This window comes from Pituophis catenifer, unplaced genomic scaffold (genome assembly GCF_029215685.1).
Source record: "Pituophis catenifer annectens isolate HBS135680 unplaced genomic scaffold, rPitCat1.0.hap2 SCAF_2, whole genome shotgun sequence".
NCBI classification, from domain to species: Eukaryota; Metazoa; Chordata; class Lepidosauria; order Squamata; family Colubridae; genus Pituophis; species Pituophis catenifer.
In genome coordinates, this window is record NW_027256882.1 from 2,882,679 (window position 1) to 2,902,763 (window position 20,085).

Genomic DNA, 20,085 nt, shown 5'->3' on the forward strand with positions numbered 1-20,085 from the left:
AGATGCCAAAATTAAAGGAGCTTAAGAAACTGGAATGGAATACAGAATGTTTACACGTGTTTCTTGTGCTTCCTATCGAGGCATTTAGGCATTAGACATTCATTAAGGATGTTCCTCACTCTTGTCTTTAAGTTGGTATGTTTGTAAGTAACTGGAGCCATGGAGAAGACATAAGGAGGAAGTTCCAAAAATGGTTTAATATGCCAATAATATCTTTTGTCAGGGGTCTCAGGGAGGAAAAGGAAGAAGACCCCTAATATTGAATAATACTAAGTGAAATGATCCTGGGAAGGAACAGCTTTCTAAGGATGCCATGAATTCACATCAAATGAAATTGCTCACTTTCTGTTTTTCAGGGTTTGCTTTTGGGGAACAAAGTCATACTATATCACGAAGGCTGGTTCACACAATTTGCCCTAACCCCAAATTGGATAGCCAACCATATAGGCAGTTCACATGAAACACAAGGCTTGAAAAGATATCCCTTAAAATGTTCAGCCACCCCCTTGGGGCTCCCTATGTGGGAGCTTTATTACCAAGCTTCATCCCTGGTTTGAATAAAAGATTGGGTGATCCTCTCAAGAAAGCACATTTTGGCAATTGAAGGATATGATTTGCAGCGGGGATGGCATTCCTTCTTGTGGTCTCAGAAAGACAAACAATCCAAATATTTTACAAATCATTATATTAGAGGAATTTTATTGAGGGTTTGGGAAGTGGTGAAGAAGCAAGTTTACACACAGATTCCTAAATGGGTGTCTCCGTTAGAGGCAGTGACCCTTCCAACTGTGCACAACACAAAGAGGAACTGGGTTTATGGTGACTTGTTGGATGAAGTCGGGAGACTTAGACCTAGAGCCGATCTCCAAACTAGAGGAGTAGACATAGACTGGTGGTCCTATGCGAAAATTCAAACTAGATTCGCTAGGGATAAACAGGAACATGGTATTTCCCGTCATTTACAAACATTTGACAAGCTTCTCCTAGGTGGCCGAAGGAAATTTATTTCCAACGTTTACAATCTTCTGTCCAATTTTATGGCGGATGAGATTGTAAAGGACATGATGATTGCCTAGGGGAGAAATATTGGAACAACAATTCAGCTTGATGCATGGCAAAATGTATGGAACAAAACTATGAAACTGACCCTTTCTTCCCCGTTCAAAGAAAACTTTTATAAAATGATCTACTGTTGGTACCTCCCCCCCTGCCAGAATCGCTAAGATGTTCCTAGGATCTTCTGATAGATGTTGGAAATGTGGGTCGGCCAAGGTACTTTCTTCCATCAGTGGTGGATTTGTCCATCAGCTAGATGCTACTGGGGGAAAATACAGCAGTGGCTGTTGGAAATAACAGGTGTGAGCTTCCCTCTTCACCCAGACAGCTTACTCGGAATAAGACCGGACTACATCGATAAGAAGGATTGGTATATATTTGTCCATGTCTCAACAGTGGAGAGAATGGCATTTGCTCAACTGTGGAAAGATGCAGATAGGCCCCCTGACCATCTGATAATAAACAAGATTCTTCGATGTGCTGAGATGGACAGGCTAACATATATCTTAAAAGACAAGAAAGATTCAGCATATAATAGAAGTTGGGACAGATGTTTTGTTTGGCTCAAAAGAAGGTTAAACTTAGAAGGGTGATAAGATCGCCTAATTAGATTAACTAGATATTTACTAGGCTTTATAACTCTTTATAATTTTGATAAAAACAGACCAATTGTTTTGTAGTTAGTAAAAAGAACTTGATTGCATTGAAATGTTTGGCTAGGATGATATTAGATTTCGAGGCTGCCTCCACTCCCCCAATAAATGGGGAGAAATGCCCCCTCCCCTTCTGGCGACCCCCATTTCTCTCCTTTGCTTCCCCCCCCAACTCCATGGAACCTGCATGGGAAAGGGTGGCAGGGGAACATGGGACCACGGACTCCGACCCTGCAGGAAGACTTGACCCCTCTCCACTCACCCCTCCAGCGCAGGGTCCCTTTGCACGGGCAGAGCCGCCACTCGGGAGTCTCGTCGGGATCAGCGTCTCCCCAAAGGCTTCTCCGCAGCCTCTGCGCCTCCAGAAAAGGCCCCGCCTCCCACTTTCAGTGGGGCTGTGTGGGAGGGGGAGCAGGAAGGACAGATGCGCCTCTCCAGATGAATTTAGGGGAAAAGCCTGGCGCATGTTCACTTTCCTCCTTAATATGAGAGCGCCCCCTGGTGGAAGCTGCGCAATGTGTCAGGATTCTATGAAAGGGCGGGAAAAAGGAGAGTATCTGTTGGGGGAGGAAGGTGGGGAGGAGGGGAAGGGATGATGGACATGTGAGGAGGAGGAAAGGCTCCCTGTCGCAGAAAAGCATCAGCATCTTCAGCGGTGGAATCTTCTCCATCTTCCTCTCCAGGAACCGTCTGTGGAGATGGAGAAAAATATCTCTGGAGGATTTGAACTTACTTCCCTCAAGAACAGCCGCCCTGAAAGCTCAACAGTGATTGGAGGAGGCCGCAAAAGGGAATGGTGGGATTCCTTGTCTAGTTTGGAAATAAACAATCACCAGCCAAAACCGCCAAGAGAAAACGATGGTAATTTTATTCACTGCTTTGCAGCGGGAGGACGACATCGCACAGGCTGTTCTGACCTAGGCTTCCTCAGACAATAAAAAGCACAGGATTAGTCCCAAAAAGCCTCTTTTCATTTCATCAGCTGTGAATTATGTTCATTCACATCCCATAATGAGTCACAAATAGTTTGTAAAGAATCCGACTTCGGAATAAGGTGGATAAGCACCCATCTTTCTCTCTCTTGACACGCTGCAAAGACCTAATTGGCAATTAACTTTGCAAGGCCACACGGAGCACAGAGTCAAAACGGAGCTTAAGAATTTAAAACCAGGGGTAAAATCTACTTACCTTCCCTAACGGTTTGGAAGCATCACGTGTGTGCTTGGATCCTCTGCGCATGTGCAAACCCTTCTGTGCTTGCGCAGAGGGTAAAAAAAAGGTTACTTCCTGGGTACAACCAGGAACTAACAACAAATGGGCGGGTGGGCAGAGCCTCGCGCTGCCGTCGCTACCGCTTCTCCGAACCATCCGCCACCATCACTACCAGTTTGACCGAACCAGTCCGAACCGGTAGCATTTCACCCGATTTAAACCGACCAGAACGAACAAAGTTGCTTCCTGCAAAAGCTCACATGCCTTTGCTCCTCCTTTATGTCTTATGGGAGGTGCCAATCATCTCCAAGCCCTATTCCCAAGTCATCCATTTTGTCTTAACTATTCTTGTCTTCTGGCAGCTCTGTGCATGCGCACACTCTGCATCACTGATGTCCGACTCTGGAGGCTCCGGAGGCAGCCCATGACTCCCAGATAGCCCTGGCCCCCTCTCTGCCTCCAACACAGAGACCTCTTCCGAGCCTTTCCCAGATTCCAGGACTGGCCCATATTCCTCCCTAACCTCCTCACTGTCCGACTCTGCTGCCCCCTCCACAGGCGGACCATAACACAGGCAGGTACAGCGGACACACCCTAAATCATCAATACATTTACCATATATTCTCTAGTTACAAATTTGCCTCCCACCTTTTGCTCATTGGAATAGTAATTATGTCACAACGTATCCAATTCATCTAAAATGAATACATTATCTCCGCCCCTGATTACATCTCCCACAACTCATAATTCTATCCTCCCCCTCTGCCCTTATTTACAAATTTCCTTTTATGGTCTTAAGTTCCTAGGGGTTGTCTCTAAAGCAGGGGTGTCAAACTCAAGGCCAGCAGGGTGATTACACCTGGTCCATGGGGTGGCCTGGAAATATCAAAGGACTGGCCCAAGGTGCCTCTGCCAGCCAAAATTCTGCTGGAGGCTAGGAAAGTGCTGCTAGAGGCCAGGGAGGCCAAAAGCGGGCTTCAGGGGGTTTTTTACACCTCCCTGGCCTCCAGCAGCATTCTCCTGGGCAAAAATGGGCTCTGCGGAGGCCCCCTGAAGGTGCCTGCATGGCCTGTTTTTGGCCTCCCTGGCCTCCAGCAGCACTCTCCTGGCCAAAACCAGGTCACATGGGGGTGACCATGAGGCGCCTGGGTGGCCCTTTTTTGGCCTCCGCAGCCTCCAGCAATACTCACCCGACCTCCAGCAGCATTCTGCTAGGCAAAAACGGGCCCCGCAGGACCTATGCACGGCCCATTTTCGGCCAGCAGAGTACTGCAGGAGGACTGGATAGGATGGGATTATAGTTATGTGGCCCTCGGAAGTGCCTGATCTAGATAGAAAACAAGCAACATCCCAGGGGTGAAATGTAAAATTTGTTACCAGTTTTTTGGGCGTGGCTTGGTGGTGGTAATGTGACTGGGTGGGCGTGGCCAACTTTTTTTTTTTTAACTTTTCAAAGCATTTTTTCTAATGTTTTGAAAAGCCTCTGCCGATCAGGAAACTCAGCTGAGATCGTCAGAGACTTTTCAAAGCATATTTTTTACCACCTCTTCGGCCAAGAGGTTGCAGAAAAAAATGCTTTGAAAAGCCTCTGACTATCCCAGCTGAGCCGCGCGATCATCAGAGGCTTTTTTTTTTTTACTTTTAAAAGCATTTTTTCGTGGGAAGAGGTGGTAGAAAAAATGCTTTAAAAGTAAAAAAAAAAAAAAAAAGCTGGGCCTCAGGATCTGATGATCCTGTGGCTCATCTGGGCATGGTGGGGGAGGGGGGTGCAGGGATTTTTGCTACTGGTTCTCCGAACCACCCGTTGCCATTGCTACCGGATCGGGCAATCCGGTCCAAACCAAGAGCATTTCACCCCTGCAATATCCTGTTAATACTACAATTTAATGCCAGATTTTATATACTGTAGGTGCATTTAATTTACAATCAACAATCTATAATTGACAGCCATTTCTATTAACTATCCTGAAAATTTACCTCTGCTGTTAGATCTTTTAGATGTTTTAAGTCATTTTCGTCCAGTCTCCAACCTCCGCTTTTTAGCAAAGGTTATTGAGAATGTGGCGGCGCGTCAGCTCCCGCTGGTCCTGGATGAAGCGGATTACCTCGACCTGTACCAATCGGGTTTCAGGCCCGGGTACAGCACGGAGACGGCATTGGTCGCGCTGGTGGATGATCTCTGGAGGGCTCGGGACAGAGGTTATTCCTCTGTTCTGGTCCTATTGGATCTTTCGGCAGCATTTGATACCGTCGATATCTTGCTGCGTCGCCTCGAGGGGCTGGGAGTGGGAGGCACTGTTTTACGGTGGTTCTCCTCCTACCTCTCGGGTCGAACGCAAGCGGTGTTGGCAGGGGGGCAGAGATCAACCTTGAGGCCCCTCACTTGTGGGGTGCCCCAGGGGTCGGTTCTCTCGCCCCTCCTGTTCAACATTTATATGAAACCGCTAGGGGAGATCATCCGTGGTTTTGGGGTGAGGTATCATCAGTACGCTGATGATACTCAGCTCTTCATATCCACCCCAAACCAACCCAGTGATGCCCTTGACATGATGGCCCGGTGCCTGGAAGTGGTATGGGTCTGGATGGGTAGGAACAGGGGCCCCCAGGGGTAGAGCCTTCTCTGTGGGTGCGCCCACCTCTGGAATCAACTCCCTTTGGAGGTCCGTTTGGCGCCTGACCTTCGCACCTTCCGCCGTGATTAAAAACTTGGCTTTTCAAATTCCTCGACTTGGACTGATGGGGTTTTAAGGGTTAAATTTTAAATTTTTTAGATTTTAGATTTTAACTTTGTATTGTGGCTTGTGTTTTATTATTTTTATTATTATTGTGAGTCGCCCTGAGTTCATTGGGAGATAGGGCGGCATTTAAGCCAAATAAAATAAATAAATAAAAATAAAATAAATCTTATTTATGCTAATGTATTTCTCTGCCTGGAAAAGCAATGTACTATTAAACAGTGGGGTATTAATTTAGAAATAAAAAGTTTAGTGGAATATGAAGAATAAGTAATAAATATTTGCCAGTAATATCTGGTAGAAGAGATAAGAAAATGGTTATAGTAAAGAACTGTGGAAAGAAAGAAGGGGAAAAAATGCATATTGAGCCTGTGTCAAACACCCAGGATGGCTACGCCCACCCCCAGCCACTGGCCCTCCGAGACTTCCTACGTACAATTCCCAAGCTTCAGCCTAGCTCGTGAGATTAGAAATGTATACAATTTAGTTTCTTCACAGGCCAGCATATCTTATTACAATTCTGTAAAAATAATAGGTTCTGTTCCCCACAGGCCAAACCGTGTCAGAAATGGCCAGCCAGGCAGAAGACGAGGACCAGGCGGCTCTCTGAGAAATACATTTTGTATTTTATGGTTCTTGCAAACTCCTGCCTGAAAGGGAGGAAGATGGAGCAGGGAAGCCACAATCAGGAAAATGGGAGATTTTTAACCTTCTTTTTGTTCTCTGGTTCTGTATATACACTTGCACTTGTCAAATTCTTGGCTCTCGGTGAAGCCAAGAATTATCAGAAAGATCAAATTGCTGCTTGTGAGAAAGAAAATAATGCTGAGGAAAAAGAAAACCAGAAAAAGAAAATGGGGAAAATGTTGAAACTGGTAGATGTTCCAAGAATGTTACCTCAGGAGCCTCCTCGGAGGACAAATGAAGAGGGGGGAAAAGGCATTTCATCTGTCACTGGAAAAAAAGGGGGAACTACAAAATGATGGAGATTATGGAAAAGAGAATATAAAATTAAAATACCATTCATTTAGCTGTAACTTCTGTAAGGCATTGCCCATTTATGCCTTTCCCACAGTATGCCTAGAATTACATTTTAGTATCTAAGCCTATGCTTCCTGTCAAAAATTAAAATTTTCTTGGTGTGGGAAACAAAAAATATAGCCTTTTGATTTAATATATCCTAGACCTAGGTGGACAGTGACAGGCGCCAAGTAAGAATTATGAACCAAAGTCTTCAGCTAGGATGATTTCATAATGTAAAAGAACTAGTTGTAATCTGCCAAGCAGCAGCTAAAAGCGAAATAACACTCATGCATCATCACAAAATCTCCAGAACCGTAAAGTCTACAAACTTGAAATTTGCCACGTATGTTCCTCTTGGCTTCTACATGCTCACTAAGAAAGGATTTTTCAAAATGAACATCAGAGCATTAGTATTTCTTGTATTATTATTAATGCTCTGATGCTACTCCCTCTTCCCACCTGAAATCTGTTCCAAATGCAAAACACAAGCAGAGGAGTTTCAGTTTTAGTTTTACTTTCACAGCACCAAGCAGGGGATAGGATATGGGAGGTTTCTGTGGGGCAAGCCTGAGGGAGAGAAGGGAGATAGGATGGGGAGGCCTCTGTGGGGCAAGTCTGAAGGAGAGAAAGGGATAGGATGGGGAGGCTTCTGTGGGGCAAGGCTGAGAGTGAGAAGGGGAGAGGAGAGGCCAATCATAACTACTCGTTAATTTTCAAGCTGTGTCAATTTATCAAGTATGATCACATATTTTCATAGTTGAGCACAGGTATTCAACTAACACATTTATAAGGCTTCTCCCCTGTGTGGATTCTTGCATGGGTCTTAAGATACGTCTTTGTGGAAAAACTCTTTCCACATTCCATGCATTTATAAGGCTTCTCCCCTGTGTGGATCCTTGCATGGATCTTAGGATGCGTCTTCGTTGAAAAACTCTTTCCACATTCCATGCATTTATAAGGATTCTCCCCTGTGTGGATCCTTGCATGGATCTTAGGATGCGTCTTCATTGAAAAACTCTATCCACATTCCATGCATATATAAGGCATCTGCCCTGTGTGGATCCTTGCATGGGTCTTAAGATGCGTCTTCGTTGAAAAACTCTTTCCACATTCCATGCATTTATAAGGCTTCTCCCATATGTGGATCCTTTCATGGGTCTTAAGATACGTCTTCACGGAAAAACTCTTTCCACATTCCATGCATCTATAAGAATTCTCCCGTGTGGATCCTTGCATGGTTCTTAAGATACGTCTTCACGGAAAATCTCTTTCCACACTCCATGCATTGATGTGGCTTCTCCCCTGTGTGGATCCTTTCATGGGTCTTAAGATGCGTCTTCCTTGAAAAACTCTTTCCACATTCCATGCATTTATAAGGCTTCTCCCCTGTGTGGATCCTTTCATGGGTCTTAAGATGCGTCTTCCTTGAAAAACTCTTTCCACATTCCATACATTTATAAGGCTTCTCCCCTGTGTGGATCCTTGCATGTTTTTTAAGATACGTCTTCACAGAAAACCTCTTTCCACATTCCATGCATTTATAAGGCTTCTCCCCTGTGTGGATGCTTTCATGGGTCTTAAGATGTGTCTTTGCAGAAAAACTCTTTCCACATTCCATACATTTATAAGGATTCTCCCCTGTGTGGATACTTTCATGGGTCTTAAGATACGTCTTTGTAGAAAAACTCTTTCCACATTCCATGCATTTATAAGGCTTCTCCCCTGTGTGGATCCTTGCATGTTTCTTAAGATACGTCTTCACGGAAAAACTCTTTCCACATTCCATGCATTTATAAGGCTTCTCCCCTGTGTGGATCATTTCATGAGTCTTAAGACGCGTCTTCGTTGAAAAACTCTTTCCACATTCCATGCATTTATAAGGCTTCTGCCCTGTGTGGATCCTTGCATGAGTCTTAAGATGCGTCTTCCTTGAAAAACTCTTTCCACATTCCATGCATTTATAAGGCTTCTCCCCTGTGTGGATCCTTTCATGGGTCTTAAGATACGTCTTTGCAGAAAAACTCTTTCCACATTCCATACATTTATAAGGATTCTCCCCTGTGTGGATCCTTTCATGGGTCTTAAGATACGTCTTCGTAGAAAAACTCTTTCCACATTCCATGCATTTATAGGGCTTCTGCCCTGTGTGGATCCTTGCATGGGTCTTAAGATACGTCTTCATGGAAAAACTCTTTCCACATTCCATGCATTTATAAGGCTTCTCCCCTGAGTGGATCATTTCGTGGGTCTTAAGACACATCTTTGCAGAAAAACTCTTTCCACATTCCATGCATTTATAAAGATTCTCCCCTCTGTGGATCCTTTCATGGGTCTTAAGATAAGTCTTCGTAGAAAAACTCTTTCCACATTCCATGCATTTATAAGAATTATCCCCTGTGTGGATCCTTGCATGGGTCTTAAGATACGTCTTCATAGAAAAACTCTTTCCACATTCCATGCATTTATAAGGCTTCTCCCCCGTGTGGATCCTTGCATGGGTCTTAAGATACATCTTCATGGAAAAACTCTTTCCACATTCCATGCATTTATAAGTCTTCTCCCCTGAGTGGATCATTTCATGGGTTGTAAGACACGTCTTTGTAGAAAAACTCTTTCCACATTCTGTGCATTTATAGGGCCTCTCTCCTGTGTGGATCCTTTTATGAAAATTAAGAGAAGAACTGTGGAAGAAGCTCTTTCCACATTCTGCGCACTTATATGACTTCTCCCCTGTATGGATCCTATTATGGTAAATAAGTTCACAGTTCTTAAAAAAGCTCTTTCCACACTCCATGCATTTGTGTGGCCTCTCCGTTGTGTGTCTCTTTATATGTAGAATAAGATCACTTTTCTGAGGGAAGCTCTTTCCACATTCACTGCATTTATATGGGCTCTCTCCTGTGTGAATCTTTTTATGAACAGTAAGAGGAGAATTTTCACAGAAGCTCTTTCCACACTCTGTGCACTTATACGGCTTCTCCCCTGTATGGATCCGAGAATGGGAAGTAAGAGAATAACTAAAAGTGAAGCTCTTTCCACACTCCATGCATTTATAGGGCTTCTCTCCTGTGTGGATCCTTTTATGACATGTAAGTTGACTGTTTTCAGGAAAATCTTTACCACACTCCATGCATTGATATCTTTTCTCTTCTTTGTGGATCCTTTTATGGTAAATAAGTTGACTGTTCTTAATAAAGCTCTTTCCACACTCCATGGATTCATATGGACTCTCTCCTAAATGGGTCCTTTTTTGAGATATATGGGACTCATTTTTATGAGGAAGAGATTGGTTTCTTTCATGGCTTTCTACTTCCATTAGAATTATACAGTTCTTCATACTGTATGAATGACTGATCATCTCAAATAGTTCTCTGGAATCTTCATCTTCCTCCCCATTATTACCTTCACAAGAAAAGTAAAATGAAAATAACTTTAAAACAGCTAAGCATACGAAGATTGAATATAATGAAAAACAAACTGCTTCAAACTTCTTAGATCCAGAGAAGCCCTTCAAGAATTTGAGCAGAACTTTCTTGATTAAAATTTTGGATGATACATTTACATTTGTACGGCAAGAGAAAAACTATGGATTAAATATCAAGTTCTCCAAATTTCTAAGGAAGGAAATGGAAAGATTTGGTTTCCCAATTTGAAATTGGACTGCTGTGTGGTTTGTATAAGAAGTGGGAGTTGCTCAGATGTAAAGAGAATTTTAGAAGTAAGAAGGCATGACAGTAGTTTCGATGTCATGGATATTTGTGATACAATAAATTTATTTATTTTATTTTATTTATTTGTTTAAATTTCTATACCGCCCTTCTCCAAATAGGACTCAGGGCGGTGCACAGCCTAAGTAAAAACAAAGCATACAAAATTTAAAAAACAGTATTAAAATAATTAGATATTCTGGCCGTAAATTAAAACAACAAATTTAGTCAATCTAGATTTCAAAACCATGTTACAAATGCCACATTGAGAATATGAAGCAGATATAAACTTAGGCTGTGTCCCAAAACATCCTAGTGGATTTCAGCAGAAAAAAAGCTGCAAGGGTAAATAATGGATAACATGTAGAGAGGAAGATTGTTTCTGAGTATGACAACCGTAGCAGGACTATTACAAACAAAAAACTAGAAAGGCTCTACAATAACTAGAATGGTGGAATGGTTGAAGAAGATGATTGAATTCTCAATGATGACTAAATTGACTCTAATCAGGGAAAAGATAGTATCTATATTTATTAGTTATTGGAAACCCTGATGAACTTTTGGCTGAAAAAAAGAAAAAATGAACTTGTAATCAAATTTATGTTTGAAGATTAGAAAGGATAACTTATGTAGTGGAGGAAACAATGACGTAACCTTAGAAACAGGGGGAAAAACAGGGTGGATTTGATTTAAATCGAGTTGATTTAAATCACAATTTAAATCATGATTTAAATCACTAGTAAAAAGGCTTGATTTAAATCAACTCAATTTAAATCATAATTTTTAAAGAGCAACTGTCATCTCTGCTACTCCTTTGACCCACTGTTGACTCACCGATAGTCCCAGTGTTGCAGAATATACAGCCTCATGCTATATAACTAAGCTCCATTTCATGCTGAATAAACTAAATTATTTATGTATCTTAAATAGAAAACTATCTTACGATAGATTTTTACCCCAAAAGTTTATTAAAATAAATTCGATAAAAATCAAAAAAATCTGATTTAAATGAAAAAAATCCGATTTAAATCAAAAAAATCTGTTTTTTTTAATTTTTTTTAAAAATCATTGATTTTTATCCACCCTGGGAAAAAATAACTATTACTTTCTCTTTTCTCAATTTTATCATGCTTTTTTCTTATTCATTAATAATCATATTACTGTATCTTCTTTATTTCGACTTCAAAATTTGTAGTTTTTATTCTGATAAAAATTCTTGTATATTCTCACCTAAAGAGGTCACGTTCCTATGATTTTCCAACATGACTTCCCGATACAGTGCTTTTTGGTCAGCATCCAGCTGAGACCACTCCTCTTCGGAGAAATACACAGCCACCTCCTTAAAGGACATGAGAGCTTCCTGAATGAGAAGGAAACAGAAGAAACAGAAGAAAAATCAGCAGTGAAAGGAAGCAATCCCACTTTTTATCTGAGTCTGTCTGTCTGCCCGCCTGTCTATCCTCATGTATCATCAAGACTTTCAGCACCTGGCTGAAGGGTCCTGATCTGGTCACCCTCTTTGGATTTTAACAGACTGCTTTATCTTTTAACCTGGTGCCATTATTCTTCTTATCAACTGTTATAAACAAGGCATTTTAGAAACTGTAAGGGGACCATGTGATTATTTCAGGTATTATTGAGTTGTGTTGCACAATACTATGTCAAAGAATTACTAATAGGATCCCTATTCAGAAAACATTCGTATTATGGTCATTTTATCTTTTACTATACCTCTCTTACTTGAGTTGGAGCTTCAACCAATCTTTCAGCACCACCATAAAAAGGAGTCAGATCCGTTCTATTCTTCCCTGTGAGCGAGACAGAAATTTCAAATGGATAATTAATAGACTTATTCCACAGAAGAGAAGAGACAGAGAAGGTAAGACAGCTGGAATCTCTTTTGGGAATGGGTGGACTTTTGATTACCATCTGAGATGTCCTCACTTGCGGATTCATGATAGACCCTCCTGGAAAACAGCTCCCGAGGGGGATTTGATGGATTCCTCTTTCTCATAGGTTCTCTGGTCTGCAGAGAGAAAGATACATCACATAACATGAAGTGGATTCTTGTTCTCAAAAAACAACTTCAATGCCCCAGTATCTATCAATGAGCCTAGAATGTGCAAGAAGGGAACGGCTATCTCCAGTCTATGCTCTAGAATGGATAATGGGACAATGTCCTGGAAGAACTAGTGGAACATCTTAAAATATTATGAAGACCAGAGAAGTATGGAAGGCAGGGGTGACGAATTTCAACACATTCTTTATTCCCTTCTGGACTTCCAAGATGAAAGTCTCTCACCTGCAATTCGACTTCCTCCTTCTGTTCCTCTGCCTGACTCAGGAGGAAGCCTTCCATCAGGGCCACCGCTTGGGAGCTGGTCTCTGCTCCACACTCCTGCACCCAGTTCTTCATCGGCAGGGGCAGAAGGGCCTGGAGCTGCTCCAGAACCACCAGATCCAACATTTGGGTTTTAGTATGCTTTTCTAACCTCAGCCATTGACTATAAATGTTGTGGAGTCGGCTGCAAAGTCCTCTGGGACCTTCAGCCTCCTGATATTGGATGTTTCTGAAGCTGTATGGCTGAATCTCTGAAGGGATGATGCTTTTCTCCTCCAGGATCTTCTGTCCAGTTCTTGCCCAGAACCTCCCACAGATGCCAGGCTGAACATCTGAGGCACATTTTCCAGTTCCCTCATTTGCTAATAGTTTTTTCTGCATTCTTTCTCTGTCCTATAAGGAAATTCCAGATAGTTCTTAGGAATCTTGTGGATCTCCAAATGTGGACCTTTCAATTCATAGGACGATTCCTGGAGCTGCAGGATTGATCACAAAAGCTATCCAGGATCTTCTCCCAAGTGTACTTTTTGTTGTTAGGAAGGTTGTTGTGATGACTCTAGTTTCAGCACTGGAGATGGAAAAGAAAATAAATTCAAAAAACGAGAAGGTCATGGACGTAAGCACTGAACAACATTCATCCACATTAATATGAAGCTGATAATGTATTGCAGTGGTATTGAGCAGATGGATCCTGTGGGTATTTGTGTGAGAAATAAGGGAATTCAAAAATAAAATAGTAATGAAGGGAATAGTAATAAACAATAGAAAATTGTTATTCTATTGTACAATATATGTTATGCTGCTACGAAAGTATTTTCCATTTAAGCATTAATTTGTTAAAGCTTTTATAATACCTCTATACTGTACCTCTGTAAAAACATATGCATGAAATCAATTGTATCCTTCCTGCATTAAGATCTAAATATGACTGAATTTTACCATGTAGTTAAATTATATGCTTTGTGGAACTTTTCTCCCATGTCTACGGTGCATATACTTGGAGAAGGACATGTGGGCATTATCTTGTTCTTTGGCATAGGAGAGGGGCCATGCTGAGGGTGCAGGGAGACATTCCTTAGCGCTGGAGAGCAGATAAATGTTAACAGATAGGTAAGGGAGAAGAGAAAGTAATCTGAGAAAACAAAGAGAGAGAGAATGTATTCCTTTGAGGCATCTTGGATTAGCTAAAACCCCGGAGGACTTGTCCAATAAGTCCAAAGGACGAGGGGGAAGGGCCATCCAGATAGTACTGTAAATACTATAGTACAGTATTATATTTATTTATTTATTTATTGGTTCGATTGATATGCCGCCCTTCTACGGAGACTCAGGGCGGCTTACAATGCGTTAAGCAATAGCCTTCATACTTTTGTATATACCTGCTTAGTAGGGCACATTATATTCACATCAAATGAAATGCCTAGGTCCTAGGATATAACCCTGGCTTACTATACTCACTTTCTGTTTTTCAGGGTTTGCTTTTCGAGAACAAAGTCATACTATAACTCAAAGTCTGGTTCATATCATTTGCCTTGACCCCAAAAACTGGTTAACTCACCCCACATCATTACTCTTCTCATATTTCCTATTACCTATCTTCTTATATGCTTATGATTATAACTTTGTTGCTTGTATCTTACGATTTATACTGTGGTATGATTTATGTGGATTGCTTATTTAGTATCCTATGACTAAAGGTTGTATCTTATGATTTATGATGAATGTATTTTTACGATGACTATGATCATAGATTTATCACTTATTGCTTGTATCTACACTGAGAGCTTATGCACCTGAGAAAAACTACTTGTGTGTCCAATCACACTTGGCCAATAAAGAATTATATTAAAAAGGAAAAGACAAGGCTTGGAAGAACACATCTTAAAATGAAGTTCAGCCACCCTCTTAAACGTGGAGGGGCTGATCCTAGCTATTTCTTTGTCTCCAGAAGAAGCACAAACTATTTGTACCTTACATCTCCAAAATGGAAAACCACAGAAAGTACCAAGGAAAAAGGGTGAGTAATTTAACTAGTGAGAATCCATCCCCAAAGGAAAAATAACAAAAAGAAAACCTTATTTTAAAAACCACTAATGTCAGGGAAGAAAGTGGGGAATCCTAACAGGTACTTTCCCTTCTCTGCAGCTGGAGCGAATTCTGACCAATCCTTCTTGATCAAAGACTCAAAAGGACTGGATGCATACATTCAAAATATGCTTTTTTGATTTCCGTCTCCGACTTCTGTATTCTCACGATTTAAGAGAAGAGAGTTAAGAACAAGACTTTCATTAAGCTTGAAAGGCCTCATCGGGCACATGGTGCGAATGCTGCGGCTCAGCCCCACTTTTGCACCTCCATCACCCCTGCAAGGTCTCCCTTCTTTTCCTTTGCGGTCGTAGAGAAAGGAAAGGATGGGAAGCATCACCCAGTCCCAGTCCTCGCACATCCGTCCTTGCACCCAGAGCCAGCAGGGGGGGCTTCGAGGCTGCCTCCACTCCCCCAATAAATGGGGAGAAATGCCCCCTCCCCTTCTGGCAACCCCCATTTCTCTCCTTTGCTCCCCACCCCACTCCATGGAACCTGCATGGGAAGGGGTGGCAGGGGAACATGGGATCACGGACTCCGACCCCGCAGGAAGACTTGACCCTTCTCCACTCACCCCTCCAGCAAGGGGCCCCTTTGCACGGGCAGAGCCGCCACTCGGGAGTCTCGTCGGGATCGGCGTCTCCCCAAAGGCTTCCCGGCATCCCCTGCACCTCCAGCAAAGGCCCCGCCTCCCACTTTCAGTGGGGCTGTGTGGGAGGGGGAGCAGGAAGAAGAGATGCGCCCCTCCAGACGAATTTAGGGGAAGAGTCCCGCGCATGCTCACTTCCCTCCTGAATATGAGAGCGCCCCCTGGTGGACGCTGCGCAATGTGCCAGGATTCTATGAAAGGGCGGGAAACAGGAGAGTATCTGTTGAGGGAGGAAGGTGGGGAGGAGGGGAAGGGATGATGGGCATGTGAGGAGGAGGAAAGGCTCCCTGTTGCAGAAAAGCATCAGCGTCTTCAGCGGTGGAATCTTTTCCATCTTCCTCTCCAGGAACCGTCTGTGGAGATGGAGAAAAATATCTCTGGAGGATTTGAACTCCTCAAGAACAGCCGCCCTGAAGGCTCAGCAGTGATTGGAGGAGGCCGCAAAAGGGAGTGGTGGGACTCCTTGTCTAGTTTGGAAATAAACAATCACCAGCCAAAACCGCCAAGAGAAAACGATGGTAATTTTATTCACTGCTTTGCAAAAGGAGGACGACGTCGCACAGGCTGTTCTGACTGAAGCGTCCTCAGACAGTAAAAAGCACAGGATTAGTCCCAAAAAGCCTCTTTTCATTTCAACGGCTGTGAGTTATGTTCATTCACATCCCATAATGAGTCACAAAGTTTGTAAAGAGTCCGACTTCGGGATAAGGCGGATAAGTATCCACCTTTATCTCTCTTGACACGCTGCAAAGACCTAATTCGCAATTAACTTTGGAAGGGCACACGGAGCACAGAGTCAAAACGGAGCTTCAGAATTTAAGCCGGGGTAAAATCTACTTACCTTCCCTAACAGTTCGGAAGCATCATGTGTGCGCTTGGACCCTCTGCGCATGCGCAAACCCTTCTGCGCTTGCGCAGAGGGTAAAAAACAGGTTACTTCCTGGTAACAACCATGAACTAACAACAAAAGATCAGATGAGTAGAGCCTCACGCTGCCGTCGCTACCGCTTCTCTGAACCACCCGCCACCATCGCTACCAGTTTGACCGAACCGGTAGCATTTCACCCCGATTTAAACCGACCAGAATGAACAAAGTTGCTTCCTGCAAAGGCTCACGTGCCTTTGCTTCTCCTTTATGTCTTATGGGAGGGGCCAATCATCTCCAAGTCCTACTCCCGAGTCATCCCTTTTGTCTTAACTATTCTTGCCTTCTGGCAGCTCTGGGCATGGGCTCCCCCTGTTCCTCTGCCTCGCTGATGTCCGACTGGAGGCTCTGCAGGCAACCCATAACTCCCAGATAGCCCTGGCCCCCTCTCTGCCTCCAACACAGAGACCTCATCTGAGCCTTCCCCAGACTCCAGAACTGGCCCATATTCCTCCCCAACGTCCTCACTGTTCGACTCTGCTGCCAACTCCGCAGGCGGACCACAACACTGGCAGGTACAGCAGACACACCCTAAACCATCAATACATTTACCATATATTCTCTAGTTACCAATTGGCCTCCCACCTTCTGCTAATTGGCATAGTAATTATGATCTCACAACCTATCCAAAGTGTCTAAAATGAATACATTATCTCTGCCCCTGATTACATCTCCCACAACTCATAATTCTATCTCCCCCCACCCTTATTTACAAATTTCTTTTTATGGTCTTAATTTCCTACGGGTTGTCTCTAAAGCAGGGGTGTCAAACTCAAGGCCGGCAGGCCAGATCCTGCCCACAGAGTGATTAAACCTGGTCCAATTAGATTGGGGAAAGACTTTTTTGAAGATTTGAATAAAATGGTGTTAAAATGTATTTGGCAGGGAAAGAAGGCGTGGATAAAATTAAAATTACTACAAGATGCTAGAATGCGGTGAGGCTTTGGTTTACCTAATTGGGAACTTTATTATCAAACAACAAACCTGATGTGGATTAAAGAATGGATAACCTTAAAAAATATTAACTATTGAATCTAGAAGGACATGATTTGTTGATGGGGTGGCATGCTTTTTTATGGTATAAAGGAACAAAAATACAGGGATATTTTAGAGGACACATGAGGCTGTGTTATTGAATTGGGAGAAGATTAAAAAACAACATTATTTGAAAATTCCAGTCTGGGTATCTACAATTGAAGCATTTTCATATTCAGTAGTATTCAGAAGGGAACAAATTGTTAGATACATTGAATTAATGGATGAAAAGGGTGAACTTAAAGCAAGAATTAGAAGAACAAGGTCTCAAGATGGATTGGTTTTCTTACTGGCAAATAGGCTCTAGATATGAAGAAGTTTCTAAACAAGAAGTTTTTTATGTTATGACTAATTTAGATGAGATTTTAATGGGTTCTGATGACTATGTGATTAAAAAATTATATGGATACTTGTTAGAGGTAAAATTGGAGGAAGAACAAGTTAACGAGTCAATGATAGCATGGGGGAAAAACTTTGGACATGGTATTGATTTAGAGAAATGGCAAAAATTGTGGTCGCAGAATTATGAAATGACCATGCCTACAGCATATAAGGAGAATTTGTATAAGATGTTTTACAGGTGGCATCTACCCCCCAAGGATAGCCAGAATGTTCAAAAATATATCGGAGAAATGTTGGAAGTATCATCAGACTCCAGGATCATATTACCATATGTGGTAGATATGTGTAGAAGCTAAAAGATATCCATATCCATCCTTAATACGTAAGATCTCCTACCTCCGGGTGTTTCGCTGCGCACTGAAGACCCTGTTGTTCCGCCAGGCTGGCCTATCAACATAATAATTTTAAATTGGGGTATTTTAAATTTCTGGGGTTTTTAATTGAGCCAAATCTATTTAATCATTTTAATTTTTAACTGTTGTTTTGTCTTGTGTTTTTAAATAGGCTGTACACCGCCCTGTGTCCTTCGGGAGAAGGGCGGTATAGAAATATTATATTTATTTATTTATTTATTTATTTATTTATTTATTTATTTATTTATTTATTTATTTGCATGTATTTATTTATTTACATATCCTACACTTAGAGTTCATCCAAGATTACAAAATTAAGGGAGCTTAAGAAGCTGGAATGGAATACTGAATGTTTACACGTGTTTCTTGTGCTTTATATCGAGACATTTAGGAATTAGACATTCATTAAGGATGTTTTTCACTCTTGTCTTTAAGTTGGTATATTTGTAAGTAACTGGAGCCATGGAGAAGAAATAAGGAGGAAGTTCCAAAAATGGTTTAATATGCCAATAATATCTTTTGTCAGGGGTCTCAGGGAAGAAAAGGAAGGAGACCCCCTAATATTGAATAATACTAAGTGAAATGATCCTGGGAAGGAACAACATTCTAAGGATGCCATGAAGATTGAATTCACATCAAATGAAATGCCTAGATCCTAGGATATAACCCTGGCTTACTATGCTCACTTTGTTTTTCAGGGTTTGCCTTTCCGGAACAAAGTCATACTATAACACGAAATCTGGTTCATACAATTTGCCTTGTCCCCAAAAACTGGTTAACTCACCCCACCACATTACTCTTATCATATTTCCTATTACCCATCTTCTTATATGCTTATAACTTTGTTGCTTGTATCTTACAATTTATACTGTGTTATGATTTATGTGGATTGCTTATTCAGTATCATATGGCTATGACAATAAATCTTATCATTTATGATGAATGTATTTTTACGATGACTATGATCATAGATTTATCGCTTACTAGCTGTACCCGGTCAAGCTTTGCTGTGGCTCAGTCTGGTTAAATGGGAAAGAAAGAAAAGAGAAAGCGCACATTTCTAATATGTTTAATTTCACAATGCTTGTGAGTATACAATATTTTTTGTTGTTCCATTATCTGTGTAGATATAGAGATTGTCTGGTTTGCCGACTCTAGAACATGCAGCATATAATTGTCCATGTGAGAAACAATCCGTGTCTAGATCTAAACCGCACAATTGTAAAGATTGGCCCTGAGCTTTGTTGGTGATTGCAAACGCCAATCGAATTGGGAATTGCAATCTCTTAAATTGAAATAGCATATCCGTTGGAATCATAGGAATGAGGACATCTTCACCTTTGAAAGGTCCTGTCAAGATTGTTGCTTCTACGACGTTGCTCATTCATTTTTTTCCTGCAAGCCTGGCAGTATGGCTCTGGCGGTTCTCTAAGTTGAGGCAGTTTAATTTTTCTGGCGGCGCAACACATTCCTTTCGTTTCTCCATTAAATTTGAGAGCCTTGCAATAAGGACACACTTCAGTCATAGTGTCGATGAGAACATGCTGGCTCAAACTATAATCATCAACTGGGTTGTATTGGAATGAATCGGGTGGTTCCTCGGCACGTATTTGAGCTATCCTTTGTCTGTTTCGCTCGTTCGCTGATGCCCGTTCTTCCTCAGTTTGATTTGCAATTACTCGTCGCACTGCTTCTGCTCTGCGAGTACGACGACCTAAGTTTGATCTTCTGCGAGTCATTATTTGGATGAACTAAAGCAGATCAATTGCACTGAAAAAGAAGAAAGAAAGATATAACAAAAATATATAAAATTGCAAAACATGAAAAAAGGAAAAACACGAACTAAAAAACAAAGGAAAAGCAAAAAAAATAGTAAGGAAATATTTAAATTCAAACGCAGATCAATCGA

At 41.9% G+C, this 20,085-nt stretch overlaps 1 protein-coding gene and 1 pseudogene across 1 annotated transcript; both read right to left on the reverse strand.

Moving 5' to 3' along the window:
• Positions 1-7,385: 7,385 nt before the first annotated feature.
• Positions 7,386-20,085, reverse strand: part of LOC139311590 (zinc finger protein 208-like) — a 37,050-nt pseudogene continuing 24,350 nt past the window's right edge.
• On the reverse strand, positions 9,898-13,178 carry LOC139313413 (zinc finger protein 75D-like). The gene is made up of 6 exons (XM_070939026.1): positions 12,690-13,178; positions 12,313-12,428; positions 12,127-12,194; positions 11,617-11,746; positions 9,946-10,081; positions 9,898-9,913 (listed from the first exon to the last, which is right to left on the reverse strand). The coding sequence occupies exons 1-6, from the start codon at positions 13,106-13,108 to the stop codon at positions 9,898-9,900; spliced, it is 885 nt and encodes a 294-aa protein (XP_070795127.1). The 5' UTR covers positions 13,109-13,178.

Coding starts and splice junctions, on each gene's coding strand:
- LOC139313413 (XM_070939026.1), bottom strand. CDS start 13,108: ATGCAGAAAAAACTATTAGCAAATGAGGGAACTGGAAAATGTGCCTCA. Junction 12,429..12,689: donor AAGGAGGAAGTCGAATTGCA/GGTGAGAGACTT, acceptor GTTATGTGATGT/ATCTTTCTCTCTGCAGACCA. Junction 10,082..11,616: donor TAGGAACGTGACCTCTTTAG/GTGAGAATATAC, acceptor TTTCTTGTGAAG/GTAATAATGGGGAGGAAGAT.